At 42.8% G+C, this 21,564-nt stretch overlaps 1 protein-coding gene across 5 annotated transcripts in view; it reads right to left on the reverse strand.

Annotated features, from left to right (window-relative positions):
* Positions 1-19,066, reverse strand: part of LOC113406346 (peripheral plasma membrane protein CASK) — a 406,853-nt gene extending 387,787 nt beyond the window's left edge. For 4 of the 5 annotated variants that reach the window (XM_026650702.2, XM_026650698.2, XM_026650696.2 and 1 more), the window contains exon 1: positions 18,539-19,066. In XM_026650702.2, coding sequence (XP_026506487.1) covers positions 18,539-18,597 — 59 coding nt within the window. In that variant the 5' untranslated portion in view covers positions 18,598-19,066. The remainder of the gene's footprint in view (positions 1-18,538) is intronic. The other variant, XM_026650705.1, reaches the window with a different exon arrangement.
* Positions 19,067-21,564: the final 2,498 nt, after the last annotated feature.

Here is a 21,564-nt window from a genome sequence, read left to right on the forward strand (position 1 = left end):
AGAAACATACATAACTTCAAATTTCTATGTGGCTTAGTGTTGTGGCATGACATACTGTTTGAAATAAATGTTGTAAGCAAGAGACTCCAAGGTGTTGACCTTGATATATCTGGAGCAATGGAACAACTGGACAAAGCAAAGTCATACCTACAGTCTTACCGGTCAGATGTGGGATTTCAAAACGTTCTGAAGAGTGTACAGAAGTTGGCAGAGGAACTTCACACTGAAGCTATTTTCCCACCCATTCAAGAATACAAGCGTCACCGAAGATGAAGACATTTTGATTACGAGGCACAGGATAATCCCATAAGAGACCCCAAATAACAATTCAAAGTTGAATTCTTTAATCAGGTGCTAGATGGTGTAATACAGTCAGTTGAAGAACATTTCATGCAGCTCAAGGAACACAGCAGAATATTTGGGATGTTGTATGATATTCCAAAACTCCTCACTATACCTGAAGAAGACCTGCACCAGCAATGCAGGGCACTAGAGACAGTGTTGACACATGATGACATGCGCAATATTGATGCGAGTGATTTAGGTGATGAATTGAAAGCGATTTCAGTAGGATCAACTCCAAAGGCTGTTCTGGACTACTGGTGCACAAATAAGATGACCACCCTCTTTCCAAATGCTTTTGTTGCTCTGCGCATAGTTCTAACACTTCCTGTAACAGTTGCCAGTGGAGAATGCAGCTTCTCCAAGCTGAAGTTAATAAAAACACATCTACACTCCACAATCACAGGAGAGGCTGGTCAGCCTTGCAACCATCTCAATGGAGCATGAGCTGGCCCAAACTGTGGACCTTCAGGAAGCAGTTCAAATCTTTGCAACCAAGAAGGCACAGAAAGCACCACTTTGATTATTCAAACAGATAAAAATGCCAGTGTTTACTATGCAGACAAGAAAAGTTACATTTGCTGTTCAAGCGTTTGAAAGTTAAGTGTTACTTAAAATTTTTGAACAAGGCATTTTAAATTGTTAGTTCTCCTTTATTGGGGTAGGTAGCAGAGCAGTCCTGTGAGAGGAGTAGAACAGGAAGAAGGCAGAATTGAGACCTTTCAAAGTTTTGGCCCAAGCGAGGGGGCATCATTTGAGCTCCCCGCCTCAGATGCCAAAATGTTGTGGGCCGGCCCTGTATATTGTGCTGTTAAGTTGGTCAGGAGTCCTCAAGAGGGGAGGAGTGGGGGGGAGGGACGAAAGGTGTTTAAACAGTGTTTTTGATTCCTGCTCCAGCCTCTAGATTATGAGCATATACTGGATGGGAGCATTCTGACTGAGGACTTTAAGGTAATCTGGAGCCTTCATAGTTCCTTGATCCTTTGCAGATGGACTTATGAGTTGGATATGGTACAAAGACTGTTCTAGCCTTATTGATTGCTGATTTCTCCCTTGCAATGGATAAAGATCAGATGGCTGCTAATTTTCTCACATGAGTCAGCAGCCTTTGATACCATTGGTATACGCAACATAGCCCTTGCTTGAGTGGTTTTGTTCTTTCTTCTCCAAATGTCAAAGCCCGTTCCCATTGAATTCAATAGCAAAACTTTTTGGGGGGCCAAATCCTGTTCCCATTGAAATCAAGAGATCAGAGAATGTGATTTTGATCAACTGCTTATCTGTCCAGAGACAGTTCTCATGCACATTCTACCAGGCTGATTTTGATTGCCCCTCCTGTATGTCATGCTGTGGAAAATAATAAAACAATTTGGGCTGTAGTTCTATCAAGATGCACATGGCACACACAGTTCTATGCCTCTTTTCCATCAAACCCAGATGGCACAGCAATCTTTGCTTTCTTAGTGCCTGGTGGAGAGCCATACTTAGGCCTCGTCTAGAATGCCACGTTACAGCACTGAAACTTTCTCACTCAGGGGTGTGAAAAAACACACCCCTGAGCAATGCAAGTTTCAGTGCTGTGAAGTGACAGTGTAGACAGTAGCACCAGCTACTCCCCTTGCAGAGGTGTGTTTTTTACAGCGCTGGGAGAGCTTTCTCCCAGCACTGGTGCCGCGACTACACAGCGGTTTAACATTAGTAGTGATGACATACCCTTAGATAAAGGTAAGCTGGCAGCAGCTTAGTTTGGACATAAGGGAAACACTGATAGTGTGTTAAGGGAAAGTGGGGTGATTGTCCTTACTATCCTTTCATTTAAGTTTTCAATTTGGGGTGCTGCTGGATCCTCAATGATACCTGGAAGTACAGGTGGCACCAGGGGTCCAAAGCAACATTTTAAAACTGCATCTGTTTAACAGTTGTAAAATTTTAGACAGGTAAGGGGGGTGTCGGAGGGGATAGGGAAAGGGTCATGTGGGGAGGTCACGTGCCCCCCCCCCGCCTTGTGTCCCTCCCATGAATGCAGTACTGGCAAGAAATTATTTCTACTTGCACCACTGACCACATGGTAGAAGCTATTTCATGAATCACCTTCCCCCTCCCATTTAGGATTATACAGACCACCTCCCTTCCCATAAAACTCTTGTTGCAACTCTGACTTTATATCACAAAGACATTTGGAAAATATTTTTAGGTTGTCTTTAATACAATTAACATTTTCTTTTCTCCTTTTTGAAAGAAGGTCAGTCAGTCATACTGGCCAACGTTTCCACACTTAGTAGCCAAAGTTAAGCACCTATTTTCCTAATTAGGTACCTTATAGAGTGACCTGATTTTTAGAGGTGCTGAAGTCAGCAGAATCTGTGAAAAAGTTTTTCAGGTCTCACACTAAACTGAAAGGCAATACAGATTATTGAAAACACTGAGGAATTATGGCAAATTGTTCGAATCTGATGAGAAAGCTCAATGAAAACCTGCAGGAGCACATCCTACAAACTAACTGAATCAAGGAAATATCCTGGGCTAAACAGCACTACGAAGCATTGACTACTTTCCAATTTGAAGTGCTTGTAAGCGGATAAAGGAATTGAGGCACTTAAAATCTAAGATTACAAGTGCACCTCCTGATAGTCTGAGGAACATGAACAGCAAAGAATAAACTCCTAAATATGGCTAACCCTCTAGAACTGGAGGTCCAAAGAATCCAGCCAACAGGTTCTCCAGAGTCCATATCATGGCTTCACTTTCTCCCAGAGAGGAAGTGAAGGGAAGACATGAAACTGACTACTGCGGGTGGCAGAATGAATTCCCAAGAATACTCAGACAAGATGTCTGATAACACACATCTGTTCATTGATTAACGCAATGACAGTCTGCCATTCACGAAGAACAGAGAAGGGCAGCAGGTACCCTGGCATCAGGAAGAATCTTTGGCTTTGGAAGAACCATTGGTTTCTCATCACTGGAGTCCTGGTTTAGTGGATTCTCTGGAACCAAGATGTGAACTTGGACCCATGAGGGGAAAGATAAAAACACTCCCTAAGTGAGTAGCAAAAAGACAGATAATGCCTTTGTGACTAAAAAGCTGTTCTTTTCAAACACAGCTTGCTCCAGGATATCCCAGCACAGATGTTTCCCTCCTTGAAGGGTTAGTAACCTTCCCACACCTTAAAACAATGATCCCTTCTGTCAGTTAAGTTGTTAGTCCATTGAAATGACCAATACCCAACACTGTAGCACAAAAAAAAAAAATAAATAATCTGATAGCCTGAAAAGATGTTTAAATGGTTTCTTAATATGATCATTCAGGATGGTTTTTCAAGATCCCTACTGTAAACCGCTTTACCAGTCCTTTTGCACAGGGGCTCACAGCAGAAGTGGCAGTAAACAGCATTACTTAATCATTGCTTCCGCAGAAACTAGATTCTCATTTGTCATCATGGATTCTTGGCAGTCCCAGCACCTTCTATACATCTAACTGCTGTACACAGAACCTGCAGTGTACTACAAGAATCAAAGCACTCTTTTTTGCAGTCTATAAAAATAATATCCTGAAAGAATGTTATTTTGGTTCCAAAATCAAGCACCTGAAAGTTAGAAAATGCCAGATTTAAAGTTTCCTGTGCAACTTTAATTTGGCTCCTTTGTGCTTCCACCCTGTGCACTGAATGAAGCAGGGTTCCTGTGGCCAAAGTAGTATGTGATGACAGTATTAAATATCATAAAGAATACCCACAAGAGGACCAAATTAAGGTTACATGGGCAACCATAAATCTGATATTTCTTAACTTTTAGTTACTTGACTTCACAGCCTAAACAATATTTTTAGTGTAGTTTTTTTTTAAATGCAACTTCCTAGGGATTTGTTTTTTGTTTTTGTAAAAGGACAATAACAAAAAAATCTATTATGTATAACACTCTTCCCATCAGGCATCATCATGGGAATTTGCAGCAATCTTTTACCACTTGAAATGCCAGCCTAAATACATTTGCTGGCCACAGGAAAATGTGGATATACAAGGGGAGGGGAGGAGGGAGAATGCGGGGAAAACTAGGCTAGTGGCACCATGCTGGCTAGGTGGTGGGAGGGAGGGAGCATGGCCCAGCTCACCTCCTCTGCTCTTGGGAACTGGGGGAGCTCCTGCCCCATATGATTCCCCAAGAGGAAGTATGGGCTGCTGGGACAGGGTTACAGGCAATGATCCCTCTAATTTTTTCCATACATGTGTGGAATGAATCTTGTGTGCAGCACCAATATCAAGGTAATGCTGAGATCTGGGAGCCATTGTGACTTCAGTGGATTATGTGGGAAAGTCATGGGAAAACTTCCATATGAGGAAAGATTAGTATTATTTAGATTAGAGAGTGCATAGATAAGAAAGGATATAAAAGAGTTGCATAAAGTAATGATTGGGATAGAGAAGGTAAATTGGGAGCTCCTGTTTACCCTCTCAATACAAGAACAAGGTGGCATTCAATAAAAATGAAAAGCAACACATCTAAAACTGATAAAAGGAAACATTTTTTAACATCGTGAATAATTAACTTGTGGAACTCACTGCCAATAGATAGAACTGTACACAAGAGTTTATAAGCATTCATAAAAAGATTACATTTATATGAATAAGAATACCCTGTCACCTGAGCAAGCAATGCTCTATGGAGAGACCTTGCTGCTACCTATAGCAGGTGGGAGACAAATATAAACAATTACTTTCCTTTCTGCAGCTCCCTCCCTCTGCTCTTCTCAGGATTCTAGTGCCCTCTCCTCCCTGTTCCTGTCCTCAGAGCAACTACTAACCAGTCCTGCTCCTCCCTTTCCCCTGCTTCCAACTGTAGCTCCCTCCTCTTTGTCCCATCTCCATCAGAACCCATGATGAGTAGCTGATTGCAACTCAGCTCACTGCCTGGTCTAAGACTAAATTAAGCACAGTTAACTGAGTGCAGATCAGTGCCCTAAGCCTAAAGATCTAACTCAATGCCTCTCTCCTCAAGGAGAAAAGAAAATGACCTTTCTTTGGGGGGGGTGGGGAGATAGCTCAGTGGTTTGAGCACTGGCCTGCTAAACCCAGAGTTCAATCCTTGAGGGAGCCACTTAGGGATCTGGGGCAAAATCAGTACTTGGTCCTGGTAGTAAAGGCAGGGGGCTGGACTCGATGACCTTTCGGGGTCCCTTCCAGTTCTATGAGATAGGTATCTCTCCATACAGCAGCCCCTTTTCTCATAGAGACAAGAAATACCCTGTTTCAGCATCAGAAAGATACCCCCCCAAGGGGGGGGAAGGGGGGCGTTTAGTGGGCGGGGGGGGGGGGGGGGGGGGGGGGGGGAGAGTGAGTGTGAACGGATGAGAGTTTGAGGAAGCAATGAGTGGGAAAACAAGAAAAAGGAGGAGGATATGATACACCAAAATAAACAGTCAACTGAAGGGAAAAAAGGAGTGAACGAAAAGGGAAGGAAGTATAAACACAAACAATACATAATAAAATAGCTTTATTTTAATATTATTGTAATATATTAATATTGGTTTATTGCTTTGGATTCTCATTAACAAAAGATTTCATATCCCATTAGTTTCCTGAACCATCCAGTCTACTATATATATATATATATATATATATAAATAAAATACATATACATATACATACATACATACATACACACACTCAGAGAAAATAGTTAATGGAAGAGGAGTACTAAAACTACTAATAATTTGCACCTCTTCCTTCTGAGGCCATCAGATAAATTTATACATTTGAATTAATTTAGCCACACAAACTATTTTGAAGCAGGTAATAATTATCAGTTCCTTTCTACAAAAGGAAAAAAAGTGTACCAATACTATGCTCTCTCTAAAAGTAGCTTTACGACAAACTAGTCTGGTCCCCAAGTGCACAGGGTAAGAGCATGGAGGTCAGGTAATTTCTCTCAATCAAAGAAACAATGTATTTCTTTAAATGTGTTAGCTATTTTTAAAAGTTATTTTACATTTCAACTCAATTGTACTAGAGCAGGGGTAGGCAACCTATGGCACGCGTGCCAAAGGCAGCACGCGAGCTGATTTTCAGTGGCACTCACACTGCCTGGGTCCTGGCCACCAGTCTGGGGGGCTCTGCATTTTAATTTAATTTTAAAAGAAGCTTTTTAAACATTTCAAAAACCTTATTTACTTTACATACAACAATAGTTTAGTTATATATTACAGACTTATAGAAAGAGACCTTCCAAAAACGTTAAAATGTATTACTGGCACGCAAAACCTTAAATTAGAGTGAATAAATGAAGACTTGGCACACCACTTCTGAAAGGTTGCCGACCCCTGTACTAGAGTAAGAAAAATAATGTGTCATTTTCTATTGTCCGGTTGTGGGAGCAGCAGCAGTTTTCAAAGCTGATAAATAATATAAGCTCCAAGATAAGATCTTAATATAAATTGCAATGTTTAATAAATTGTGTACAGTGCTGCTGAGGGAGCCCTTTCTCCCCACCACAGACCTGGGCTGGAGGAGAGGAATCTCTACCTCCCCCCCCATAGCCCTGCACACTTCCATCACCCCTCCCCCCCCACTTCACCCACCCTCCCTACACATCCTCCACGCTCACCTGTGTGAGCACCTGCATGGCTCATGCGTGGCCCTTGATGGCCTCCTGTCCAACCACACAGGTGCACACCTTAGAGGGAATACAGGTTACAGGTGCCTGGCTTGACTCTCCCTCCCACCCCACTGGAGGTTAGGGGAGCTCCTGTCCTATGTCAGGCCCATGGGAAGGTGGAATAGTGGAGTCACATGCTAGGTCAGGGTGAGGGAAGGGGCTGTTGGTGGAATCCCAGACTGGCTCTCCTCAATACCCAGCTACAGGTATTCTGGCATCTTCCAGGCATTCCCTGCACAATGTCTGCTGGTGCTTTGGGCAGTGTCATGGGCCTGGCCTTGGAAATCTTTATGCATGTTTGTTGTTGGGCAGACTGCCAAAATTTTCCTGAGGAACACAAGTGAAAGAAGGGCAATGATGATTTTTAACACTTTGAACCTGTCTACGTGGGAACTTCTTCCAGTTATAAACCACTTTAACAGTTTATAGCAGTTTAATGATACGGCAATAGTTAGTTATAGTGGTATAACTCCACGTGTGGACACACTTACTCTGGAATAAAAGCAGCTTTTTTTCAGTTTAGCTTACCCCACTTCCAAAGTGACATAAGTTAAATTGGAAAAATTACATCTTCTACTGCTATAATTAAAACTGCTATAGTTTTACTCTTAGCTTCCGATGTGGATACTCTTACTCTAGTATAACTTTCCCATGTAGACAAGCCTCATAAAACTTTCTTAATCCAAATGCCTTAGAAAAATATTACGTGTTAAACAGAATGAATTTATAACAAATGCTAAGATTCAGCAAAGCGTTCAACAACCAATTAGCTATGCTATGGAGTCTGCCATGGCAAGCATGCACCGGGCAGCTGGAGGATCATGCAAATGGGACACACCAGTAGAATTCCTCTGTTGAACACTACAAGAGAAAACTTATGGGATTTAACAACATAAAGGACATGTAAAGGGCAGCCTAGGACAGAGAGGGATGGCAAAGCCTTATTCATGCCTTAAGTGATGTCCAACAGCACAGGAAGGATTTCGATTCAGATTAATCTAAATGGAATTTCCTGGGACAAATAAGGCACTTCTATAGTTGGAAGGGTTCCTTGTTGCTAATATAAAGGTTTGCTGCAAATAATGGAGATGTTAATGCCTCTCAAAGAAAAGGTCACAGGAACCCTTTTAATAGAAAGCGTTAAACAACCTAAATTAGGGGGTCACTACCAGCTCTTCCCAAATCACATAGATCCTAAGGTCCAGTCTCCATATAGTACCAAACTAGTTATACCAGTGCAATCCCTAGTGTGGACAAAATTATACCAGTACACCTCTACCCCGATATAACGAGACCCGATAAACACGAATTCGGATATAAAGCAGTAAAGCAGCGCTCGGGGGGGGGAGGGGGGCTTCGCGCTCCAGCGGATCAAAGCAAGTTTGATATAACGCGGTTTCACCTATAACGCAGTAAGATTTTTTGGCTCCCGAGGACAGCGTTATATCAGGGTAGAGATGTATAAAGGTGCCTTATGCCACTATCACTTATTCCTTTTCACTTACAAGAATAAGTTGTACTGATCAAAGGCTCCTTTATACCAGCAATCACTGTGTCCACACTGGTTGTACTGCTTTAATTATATCACTTTAGAAACAGCTATTAGTGATATATAGGTATCTTACAGCAACAGCATACCATAACTGCTTAGTAAGGACATCTCTCTCATCTGAGGACATACCAACTTGGCCTGAAGGCTAAATGAGAAAACAGAGGTCCCCTTCTGCCTTTATTTCTTAGGGCATGTCTACACAAGTTATACCAGTTTAAGATATGGTGTGAATTTAAACCATTATAGTTATAATGGTATTACTATATGCATTTAACTGCACCAAGTATAGTGCTTACCAGGTATACCAATATATTTTACTGTATAGACAAGTGCGAAGTTTAAGAGCTGCAGGACCCCAGCCCAGGAGAGGGATGGTTTCCCAGCAGGACTGAGCACTAGCCAGTACGTAACGGTGGCCAACTTGCCAAATACTTCCACTCCCTGGAAGGGGAACAAGAGAGATCTTGTGGCATGAGGAGCACAAACAGCCTATCCCATTCATGCTGCACATAAGGAATGCCTTTCAAATTCTCTTTTCTAGCAAATAGCTACTGTCCTGAATCAACTGAGAGGTTATATGATGCATCTGACCCCACCACAGAGTTAACCCAGGCTAACTGCACTGCAAACATGCCCTACAAGAGACTAATCAATGAAGACAGGTTACCTGATGAAAAAAGGCAACAAAATCTTATAGCTGACTGACAGAACTGCCTACTCAGCAAAGGAGGAACAACCTAGTTTCTAGACTGTTGAAGCCCCCTGACCTCCGAAAAGGAAAGCTGTACTTATTATACGACCTTAATATAAATACATCACAAGATATACATTTTTATTACTAAACTAATATCACACTATCAACATAGTAAAATGTCACTTATCTAATGGGAGAAATCTTAGTACTGTATTTAAGGTAGTGTGGTGTGTTAAAATCCACTTTTCACTGTTATAAAACAGTTTTCTTAACATTGACCTGCATGCTCTGCCACCAACAGATTCTCTCTGAGAAAATGTTTGTTAAAGTAAAACTATATATCAGTAATAACTTAAAGATAAAATTCTACAGGAAAGTTGCAGGTGGTAAAATATACGTAGAGTTGAAAAGCAGGAGATTCAGAGTTAAGGTTTAACTTTCTAGAATCTTACTGTATGGTTATGGGGAAGATTCTATTTTTTGTGGTCACTAGCAAAATCAAACATGATAAAAATTTGAGTTTCTGATGTTCTCAGGGTATACAAGAAGACTGAGTATAGCTTGGCTATTTCAACTGAACTTCTGTATTTTAAGATGTAAAATTAACCTTAACACTGAGGAAAAAATAAAGCAAATAAATTCAGCTAACTACAATATCCAGTAAGGATTTTCCCTTAAATTCTTATGTGGAATTGAGTGAACCTTAGATTTTTCTGCCTTTCCTATTTTAAACTAATCCTAACATGGCATCTCCTCTTTCTTGTAAGCTTTCAAGAATCACAGGAGTGGAACCCCACTGTTGCAGGCCTTAGGAAACGTGTAAAAATGGGGAGCTCTTCCTGGGAAGGATGAGGTCTACAGGGGGAGAAGGGGGAAGCAATGAATGGTGGATGACCTTTGGAGACAGCCAACTCCTCCTCGCATTAAGACTAAATCTTTCCAGGGTGGCAACAACACTATTTAGACTCGATGATTTTTCGAATCTCATGTGGTTCCTAATGAACGCTGCAAGGGTCTCCACACGAGCTTAAGGCTTGGAAGGCAAGGCCCCGCTGAACCTCTTAGGATAGGTTTCAGAGTGGTAGCCATGTTAGTCTTAGGACAGTAATTCTGAAGGTTTGCAGGTAGGACCAGATGTCCTGATTTTATAGGGATAGTCCCGATATTTGGGGATTTTTCTTATATAGGTGCCTATTACCCCCCACACTCTGTCCCGATTTTTCATACTTGCTATCTGGTCACACTATTTGCAGGTGAGGTAAAATGTCTACCACCACTCCCAGACTTCCTTTCTCCTCTGCCCTCAGATTCACCCCAACCAACCTCTCCTGTAAACCACCTTTACAGTCCACAGGAAATGCACACTAGGAGTTATGCAGGAAGGTATATCAAGATTAACAGAGGACTTTGTGGAGCAGCAGAGCAAAGTTCAAATCCAGAGAAACAACTACACAACCAACCCACAGGAGAGAGAGACTTTCTATTCCAGGTGCCCACAATACAAAATAGTGAAAATCTTGTCACTATCACATGGAAATCTCAAGCCTGGGAAAAAGAGAAAGAGAACCATGCTACATCATAATCTACTACTGAATAAAAAACAGACAATAATGGCAAACTGAAACAGGGGATCCCAACATGAAAGTCTTATCTGGTCATTATAACTTCCTGAATTACACCAAGCTCTGGGCAAAAGTTCTAGTTTGGGTGGAGTTTTGGCTTTGTTTCTCTCTCACACACACACACGTGTTACACTTTAATAGTTATCTCACCAACAAAATATTTTGAATTTGAGTTTCAGAGCAGGGAAGCATTCCTTTCTGTCATGTGAATAAATCCAAAAGCGTCATCATAATCCATTCTCAAACTTGCAAAAGAGTTTTAGAAGAATTTTAACTTTGATGACTGTCACTCTTGAAAGCGTGACATGATTTACCGATAAATTTTAAGTTTACATTAAGATTTTCTGGAAGTTCCATTCCCTTTCCTGAGTGACAAGCTTCCTTTGGGATCTGTTCACAGGTGGACATTTATATTTGCAAGGAAAGATACAATTTAAAATAAATAAAAATAAAGTAGGTTTCCAACAATTTTCTGATGTCTTAACTTAATGCCTTCAGGGTCTACAAGCCATTTTCATGTTACTGTTCTAAAAATCAAATCAACTAATCTTTGACCTTGTACAATAACTCATGTAGCTGAGTGGGGAAGAGAGAAGAGGTTTTTGCTACAAATTGACAATGTTAGACCACTAACTCTGGCGATTACCTCTATTTTTAGTGTCAAGACTAAGAAAATTCTATAAATGAATTGAACATTTGGCACAAAATACCTATTTTCATCACAATCCTAGCCAATCTTTGAGGATAATATCAGTTTGTGGATTTTAGATAGGGTACCAAAATTCATCTTAAAATGGAAACTGAGTTGTAATCTTATTTGGATTAACAGTTACCTACACGTACAATGTACATACTACAACTTTAAACCGTTTGAGAATATTAATCAGTAGCAGAGATACAAATTGTAATGCTTGAATATATATGTAAGTTGTTAAATGAAGGACATTCAAAAGGAAATATTTTGAGCGCAAAATTTACACTTGACATGCTTACTGGATATTAAGAACTGACCTTTGCTAACACCATATTAGGATGAATATGGCTTTATTACTTTTAACTTGTACCTTGATATCTACATGAAATATTACAGGACTATAAAAGTCATCAACAACTTCTGGGGCTTTTGTTTAAGGACAAAATGCAATGCACCTTCTTTATAATACCATCTTGTCTTTTGCTGTAACAAGTCTGAAAAAGGAATGCTTTATAAGGATTTAAGTCAGAATGCAGTATCTTGTCAAAAATGCATTGAAAGGAGCCTGATGACTGAGAAGAGATACTGACTAATAAGTAACATTTCAAATATGTAGATTCCTAGGTTCCAAGGCCAGAAGGAACTTCTGATCATCTTGTCCAGGGATCGGCAACCTTTGGCATGCGGCCCACTAGGGTAAGCACCCTGGCGGGCCGGGACGGTTTGTTTGCCTGCTGTGTCCGCAGGTTCGGCCGATCGCGGCTCCCACTGGCCAATGGGGGTGGCAGGAAAGCGGCACAGGCCGAGGGATGTGCTGGCCGCCGCTTCCCGCCGCCCTCATTGGCCTGGAGCGGTGAACCACGGCCAGTGGGAGCCACGATCGGCCGAACCTGCGGAAGCGGCAGGTAAACCAACTGGCCCGGCCGGGTTGCCGATCCCTGATCTAGTCTGACCTCCTGCATAAACCAGGCCATAGAACTTCCCCAACACAAATCCTATAGCATTCCTTTTTAAAAACATCTAATTTTGATTGAAGAATTGCCAATGATAGAGAATCCACCAAGATGGGAAATAAGGCATAAATTGTTTTCTGAATTTGTCTAACTTCAGCTTCTAGCCATTGGATCCTCTTATACTTTTCTCTGCTAGACTAAAGAGCCCATCATCAAATAATCATTCTCCATGTAAATACTTAGACTAATCAAGTCATTCCTTAACCTTCTCTTTGTCTTTTCTCAAACACAGTGTTAAAAACACCATATATTCTGTAATGCAACTAAACATTCTCCAATTATAATGGAAATATAGATTTGAATTGCAAGGTGTAAGAAAGTCAAACTAAGTAGAAAAAGGTTTACTGTGAAGTTTTAAATTAAAACCACCATTACGACAACTTAATTGAATGCTTGTATCTGCCAAATGGCATCTTCAGCTAATTGGATTCTGTTGAAGGAAAATATGCTATTATGACCTCATGCTTAAACCAACTATTCATTAAAAACAGTTCACCCATTCATCTTAAACATCTTCTCTGTTGCACAAGATAGGTAACACTTTGCAGAAACAAAAGTACAGAAATAATATAAAAATCTTACAATCATGGCAGAACTCTTTTCTCCAAACTATTACAAGACAAAGTGAGAGAGTGATGAAGCCACCCACACCCCCTACAAAAATCCCAACCTCCTTATCCAATGCCTCAAAAACAGACTGGGACCTAGATTTTACCAGATCTGAGATGGCATCCACTGTGAAAGGACTTAAAGAGATCACTGTAAATGCTTTACCTGATATCAGCCCACAAGGGATGGTACTTGGTACCAGTGCCAAAACATCAACTATCTTGCCATTGCTCAGAGCTAGTATAAAGGTAGCATACATCCGAGCCTTCTTTTCCCAACCCTTCCATATCAGTGCCAGTCAGTATCATTAAATAGCCCCATAGTTCTCAGAATTAGCACAGTGGTATTTTAGACAGAAAGATGCAAATGCTAATTGCTTTTTTCACACCTGAAATTTCTTTGGGGGGAGGGGAGTTGTTGAATATCTTTGTTTATTGTTTGTTAAAAAGTGTCATTACAGTTTATTGTTTTCTTTCACATTTCACACACAAAAGGATGGTGAAGTAAACTAGTACATGGGCACGTCTTCACTACCCGCCGATCTGGCGGGTAGTGATCGATCTATTGGGGATCGACTTATCGCGTCTAGTGAAGACGCAATAAAATTGATCCCCAATGGCTCTGCCGTCGACTCCGGAAATCCACCACGGCAAGAGGCGGAAGCGGAGCAGACGGCGGCGTGGCAGCGGTCGACTCGCCGTCGTTCTCACAGCCAGGTAAGTCGACCTAAAATACGCAACTTCAGCTACGTTATTCACGTAGCTGAAGTTGCGTATCTTAGGTCGACCCCCCACCCCCCCGCGTAGTGTAGACCTAGCCTATGTAGCAGAAAGCATATTGAGAGCCAGTAGTATTCCCAACCTTGTGCAAGTAAAAACAAATGTGAAATTGAAAACAGGGGTTAAACTGCATTATTTAAAGATTCTTAGATCTGAATAGTTAATGCCATTAATAACACGAGGACTTCTTTAAAATACAATTTTAATCTTGACAATGTCCATTTCAACATGAATTTACTGCAGTGTAAGGCATTAGACTGCAATATTTACAATTAAGACATTCTGACAGATAGCAGTGTAAGTAACTGCAATGAAAGCAACCTGTAGTCTATGTTGTTGGGAACATCAGAGACAGTCTCCATATTAGCATTAGATGAGTGCCATAAATCAATGTGAATCTTAAAGGCTCAGAAAATCAAAGCTGAAACAAAATCCTTACACAGCAAGGATTGAAAACAAAACTATACTGAACATAAAAATACATGTTTTGGTCTTGTATGTTCGGTACCCATGGTCCCTCTTCTGCATTAAAAGGAAACTAGGCATTATTTTCAGCCTAAGGAAAACTGCTGCATATAGTACAGAATGAGCTCAATGATTTTCATGGCAACACCTCATGTGGTAAACCTCTTCACCCACTTTAAGTTTCATACAGACTACTATATGCTGTGGTCAGAATTAAGGTTTTAAGTAAAAAAAAAAAAAATGCACTTAGTGTGATTATCTATGAATTATGAATCTAATTCACTGCCTCGCTATTAGAATGAAAACACTTAAATATTTTAGCATATATCCCTCTCAACAGCAAAGGAGAGTTGCTTCCAAGTAAAGCTTTACATAGAAAGTCTTAAAGATTTGTCTATAACTCATCTCACTGCCAGTTAACTTGAGGTAGATTAACACATTTGTGAAGGCTCATATGGAAACTTCCTAATTCTTTACCCTAAACCAAGCCCTAATCAGAGTATATCTGGATGCGTGTAAGTTTGTCAACAATCCAAGACTTAACCTAGGACTGGCACAGTAACATGACCAATGCTAGTATCCTAATGGACACCACTGAATTTTAAGTTAAAGGCAACAAAGTTTAAACAAGGTACAGTATAAAAGTTTCATGGTTCTGAGAGTCTATGTAATACTTGTTTTATTTTTAGGGATAAAGTAGTATATTATATGGTGTATACAAGTGAAAATCTCCCCTCAACTGTTTTCTGGAAGATACACTTTTATGAATGTATCTATTCCTCCACTTCCCTTACACTCCTTTCCTCCAACAGCCATCCACCATGAACAATGTCTACTAACAGAATTAAAGCATGGGAAACACTACGTAAACTGTTCTCTGGCTGTTTATTATCACAACCTTAATTTCAACCAATTATTTAGCATGAAATTACAATGCAACATATTCCAATAGGCTAAAAGCAACTAAAAGTACTTGTTCATTAAAATTGTTAACCCAGAATTTAAAAGAAGTCTAACAGCAAACTGCATTTGTGTGTGTTAGCTGGGAGATTAAATCTCGATTAGGCTAGGTGTGCAGATCAACAGAACAGAAATATAAGGATATACTTCTAAGATTTGTTCAACCCCTGAAGATGTGTAAAACACTAACATTCTCCTTTCCATAGAAAGACATGTTTTCAGGGAGACTATTTAAGATGGCAGTGGTATCCATCTATTTGGAAAAAGAAATTATACACAATTTAAATATTTCATGTGTCTAAAATGCAAATCAAGGCCAGGTGTGCTGTTTTGCAAGAGCTAAATTACTGTATCAATCAGTAATAAGTCACAGGAACATGCAGACACTTAGTTGATGTTTTACTGAGAGATGTTTAGCAAGATGCATATGCAGCAATACAAATCAGTTTTACACTAGCCTTCCTCGGATGGCTCAAAGATGAATAAGCTTCATAGATCTGAGGTGGTACAAAGTAAGAACTCCAACTATAGCCCCCAACAGATATCTTTGGGATACTATTCAAGTGACAATAATACCAATTATACAAATAATGGAGCTATTCATTAAAATGGTCTTTAAGAGGAATGACATCTTTCTGACCTCTACAAAAGAAGGCAACTAAGGGTATACCTATCTCATAGAACTGGAAGGGACCCCGAAAGGTCATTGAGTCCAGCCCCCTGCCTTCACTAGTAGGACCAAGTACACCTCTACCCCAATATAACGCGACCCGATTTAACACGAATTCGGATATAACGCGGTAAAGCAGTGCTCCAGGGGCTGTGCACTCCGGCGGATCAAAGCAAGTTCGATAGAATGCGGTTTCACCTATAACGCAGTAAAATATTTTGGCTCCAGAAGACAGCATTATATTGGGGTAGAGGTGTACTGATTTTGCCCCAGATCCCTAAGTGGCCCCCTCAAGGATTGAATTCACAACCCTGGGTTTAGCAGGCCAATGCTTAAACCACTGAGCTATCCCCCCAACACGTCTACACTGTGTAGGGTATGTCTACACTGCTCATGTTACAGTGCGGAAACGCTGTGATGTGGGCAGTGTAGCCACGCTTTATTGCCGGCGGAGAGCTCTCCCGGAGATCAAAAATAACTCCCCCAAACAAGGGGTGGTAGCTTTATCCAGCGATAAAGCACTGTTTATACTGGCGCTTTTCAGCGCTAAAACTTTTGTCATTCAGGGGTTGTTTTTTCACACCCCTGAACAACTAAAGTTTTAGCACTGAAAGTGGCAGTTTAGATACAGCCTAAGCAAGCATAACTAGTTAGCAGCGCTGGCAGCAGGAAGACCCAACACCCAACCTAATTCTTGCTACAGTGCTGTGTCACCTTAACACTACTCTGACACGGTTAACCTATTTACATCACAAAGAACAGTTTAACAGACCACGTGATTCAGAAAACTGAAGGATTCACTTTAAAGTTCTATAAATAATTTACAGCTTATTGTGCTATCTTTTCAGAAGCATTTGCACACAAAATAAGAGTCATTTTATACTTCAAAATATTTACAACGATCCCTTCGTGCAACCTCTTTTGAAAGCTGTTCATAAACATAAGCACATACATTATGCCCTTTTTACTAACCATAACCACATCTGAGTAAAATACACTAGGCACTATAATTCACACACAATACTATCACCTGAAGAAATCACACAAACATCAGAAATTGTTCTTCCAACTGGTAGTGCCAGTTTTGTCTAATTTCTTAACCACAGAAGCTTTTCTCCATTTGACAAGCATTAAGCATTAAGTAACATCAGTTAAACCATTTCTTGTGCTAACCAACAAGCCTCTTTAAAGCTTTATAGCTGACAAGGTGTTTTATAAAAGCAATAGGTGTTAAGACAGTTGTGCCCTATGATAAACAATAAAATGAAAAGTGCCCCAATATTTGTATTTAATTAAGAACAAAGCAATCTGATCTTAAGAATGACATGTTGGTGTAATTCTGAGGAAACACAGTCATTGAAGAAAGATGACTATTTTAGCCCTGGTTTTCAAGTCAAACAATTACTGATATTTAAGCTAACAGTCATGTTGTGCAAAATAAAATTCCACTCTGCTTAAAATCAAGAGAATATTGTAACTAGTCATCCTTACACCAGGCTTCCACAAGCCACTGTCAGCAACAAACTGAAAAACAGTTTCACTGCTGAAACACCTACAACATCAATTTTTGAATGAGAAATATGCATAAAATGAGGAAGTTATAAGTCTCTTCAAATATGGTGCATCTCCCTTTCATATCCATTTTGCAGCCAAAACATCTAAGCCCTGAAGATATGAAATGTGAGAGAAGGCTGATAAAATGGGTTTCAATACTGGACAGTCACAGAAGAGGGGGAACTTCAGCTTCAATTTTCAATCAACGTACTGATCAGACTGATTCTCTGCATTTTTCCTAGCATAATTACACAACACAGATAAAAAAGGTGGGGGAGGCAGACTGTCAGTTTCATACACCCTACCACACTGGTGAGCCAAAACAGCGGTGCCACGTTAACAGCTATCCCAACTTGGGTGTGATGCAAGCCTTGAACATCGGTGTAACAGCAGTTGCATAATAAGCCTCAAAAAGGCCAAGTGCTCCTCCTGCGTGGTTATTCCGAGCGGATGGTGGGCAACGCCAGGGATTCACACGGGAACTGAGCATTACCTGAGACGGAGTATCACCGGCATTGCCACTAACGAGCTGGTTACTATGCAGCAAAACACGGGAAGGCACCTGGCGACCCAACGCGCAGATACCCCCACGGAGAGGTGGCTCTACAGAGGAGCCTTTCCCTGCCCCTGGCCAGCCGGCAGCCACGGACCCGGGCTGGGGAAAGCGGCGGCGGCGGCTGTTGCAGCCGGGCTGGGTGCAGGGGAGCTGGCGGACCACGGCGGCCGGAGGAGATACCGGGTAGCTTTTCCCCTCCGCGCCCATGCTCCGGGAGGCGGGCGCCGCCGTGGAGTCACCGCGGCCGCCGCACGCAGCGGAGGGCGCGGGTGACACACGGGCACGGCGGCTCAGGTGGGCGCCGAGCGGAGCATCCCTCTCCCCGCGCGCAGGGGCCGGGCCGCTCGCTGCCGCCGCCGCCCCCCCGCGGAACTTACTTGCCGATCACCTCGCACAGCTCGTACACGTCCTCGAACAGCACGTCGTCGTCGGCCATGGTCCAGGCAGGGGGGGACCCGCCGGAGAGGCGGCCCGGGGGAGGGGGGCCCGCGGGCACGATCCCCTCCGCGCTCCCCGCCGGGCACCACCTTCAATCCCAGCCTCCTCAGCCGCCGCCGCCCGGGGGCTCCCGCGGCCACGCCGGGAATCCCCGCTGCTCCTGCGGGCCGCGGCCGCCCCGCGCGGCTCACGCTGGCTTCGGGCTCCGCGACCCCGCCCGCCTCGCTCCCTCCCTCCGGCCGCCGGCCGCGGCTCCGGCTAGCGGGGCAGAGCGGGCACCATGCAGGGGCCGGTGTAGCGGCAGGAGGCAGCGCCGCCTCGTTCCTCGCGGTGCACGCGCGCGGGGGGAGGCAGGCGCGACCCCGACCCGCACTCCGGGGGTAACGGCGGCGATAAGCGCTTTACCGGCGGGCGGGCGGGCGCGTGCACCACCACCGACACTTTCCCAGCCCGTCACGCAAGCGAGCAGGCGCGCGCCCCCCACCAAGCACGCACGCGGGCTCCTCGCGCCCCCCACCCTCCCCACAACCGCGCGCAGAGCCACGCCCACTACTCCTCCGGGAGACAGGGATTGGCCCCTGTGCGCAGGCGCGCCGCGGTCCCACATAACGTCATGGGAAGTGGAGGGCCGGGCGGAGGGAGCAGGCTCCCACGTGAAGCTCCGGAGGGGCGGGGTCGTTCCCTGCCCGGGTTCCGAGGCACGCGCTGTGTGTGGCCCACTGAGAAGCAGGGGGAGGGGAGTCGTGAGGCTGCGCCCCGCTCCCTGCCTCGCCCCAGGGCGAAGGCGATTGTCGGAGGCCAGCGGCCGCGTGCGGTCAGCGTCACGGGCAGCGCAGCGGTGCTGAGAGCGGCTGGGGTTTGACAGGCGCCACCAGCAAGCTGGCAGGGCAGCGAAGCCGGCCAGACGGACTGTGCAGCAGCGGCCCGAGGGGACAAGCTGAGGGGGAAAGAGGAAACCCTCCCTAATCTCTCTCTAGCCGGGACCGCTGCCAGGCGGCAAGGCAAAGGCGGTTCAGAGAGACGTGGGGTCGCTATTAAGGTGACAGCCCCACCCCACATTATCAGGTGCTTTGCTGTTAGTCCAGGGAAATGGCCATTTAAAGCGCCATTTATTGCCCACTCCACAGGATGGTCAAAATCGTTTCCTGTAACAGTCATGCGAGCAGTTTCAGAAGGAATGTAATAGAGCCTCCTTCCTCTAAAACTGGGCACAGTTGAGCTCCTCCAGTTATAAAAGGAGAAAAAACAACCACCTTACTAGTCCTCAGTCAGAGCCTTGATCTTTCTTTATAAACCGTGCATTGAAGATGATCATTCTTGATGGGGGAGCCTAAAAGCTATTTCTTGCTGTACCATTTCACTTAGGAGGCATTATAAAGTAGTAAGGTGTTGGGTATCTAGTGAGCTTCAAATTTAAAAAAGCTAATGGCTGGTACATTCTGTTCCATAAACCTTTTGGAATTATACAAAACCCTATGCAGAAGCATATTCTAAATTGCTTAACAGGTATTTTTTAGCCAGAGTTTGAAAAGGTAGTTTTCAGAAGGAAGCTAAAGCATTTATCAGGGAGTTCTGAGATTTTTTCCCTAGGGAAAATATTGTTATTATAAAAAAAAGTTTTTATTAAAAAAGCTCTTAGACACATGTGCAGTTATAAAACTTATTAACATTAAGTAAGATGAACTTCATACAGTCATCCCACATGGTATTCTGAAAATCAGATTTGGCAGCTGCTGTAGGTTGCAGAACTGAGGACCCTTCACCAAGAACACCCTGTTTGCTGTCCCGAGACAGTTAAAAGAAAAGAAACAGTGAAAGCAACTACATTGTATCGCCAGCATTGTGGTAATACACAAGGTGAGACGCCTCCATGTATTTAGGGCCCAAACTATAGATGAAAATCAGCATCTTGACTTATATCTGGAAGCAAAGACAAAGCCAGTAAAGCCTTTAATGAACAGGTGTTATGTTCCCTAAAGTTCACACTGCTAAGCAGGTGAGCCTCCAAATTCTGCCCTAGTTGAAGCAGCTGTGTGGTCTGCACAAATGGCCTCAAGCAGAGCTCATTGCAGTAATATGGTCAAGAGGTTGCAAATGATGAATTACTGGTTACGTACACACTGGACAGAATTTGTCAGTCATCATTCTAGATAAGCAGATGAAATAATAATGAGAAGTGACTCAAAACAATCGATGATCTAGAAGTACCTCAGACAGAAAATCTTTACAAAAGATGGATATGTTCCTTAACATATTCTACAAATGCTTCCCCAAGCTACCTGCATCACCTCAGTCTTGTATGGATTGAGCTTCAATAATTTCATATTCATCTGAGTGCCAGTCTCTATCATACACTAGAAGAGACCACATCACCTGGGTTTAACCAAAGAAAATTATGTGAATATGAGAGAAAGCACGCACTGTGCATAATCTTCATACTGGTGAAATGTAGATCCAAGGTATCCCTCCCCACTAGTAGCCTAAACATGCATGTTCAACACAGGAGATGGCAAAACAAGCCACTCCCTTTGGGATTATCTCAAAAGAAAGAATCTATTCTAAGCAGGGCCCATGCATCTATGGTATCAAAAGCTGAAGACAGAGCTAACAGAGAATCAGTATGGACATTTGTCCTCTGTCACTAGGTCACCTACTACCATGTGATATGTGCTATACCTAAACCTAAAGTCTGATTGAAAGGGGTAAAAAAAAAAAAAAAAAGACAATTCCCACAACTTTGTCAATAATTGTTACACAGACAGACAGTGAGAATGATAATTAGACAGACAGCATTAAAAAGATGAGGAGTACTTGTGGCACCGTAGAGACTAACAAATTTATTTTGTCATAAGCTTTCGTGGGCTAAAACCCACTTTATCGGATGCATGGAGTGGAAAATACAGTAGGAAGATATATATACAGAGTACATGAAAAGATGGGGGGTTGCATGTACTCTGTACTCTGT

This window comes from Terrapene carolina, unplaced genomic scaffold, assembly GCF_002925995.2.
Source record: "Terrapene carolina triunguis isolate 2854851 unplaced genomic scaffold, T_m_triunguis-2.0 Scaffold26, whole genome shotgun sequence".
Lineage (NCBI taxonomy): Eukaryota > Metazoa > Chordata > Testudines > Emydidae > Terrapene > Terrapene triunguis.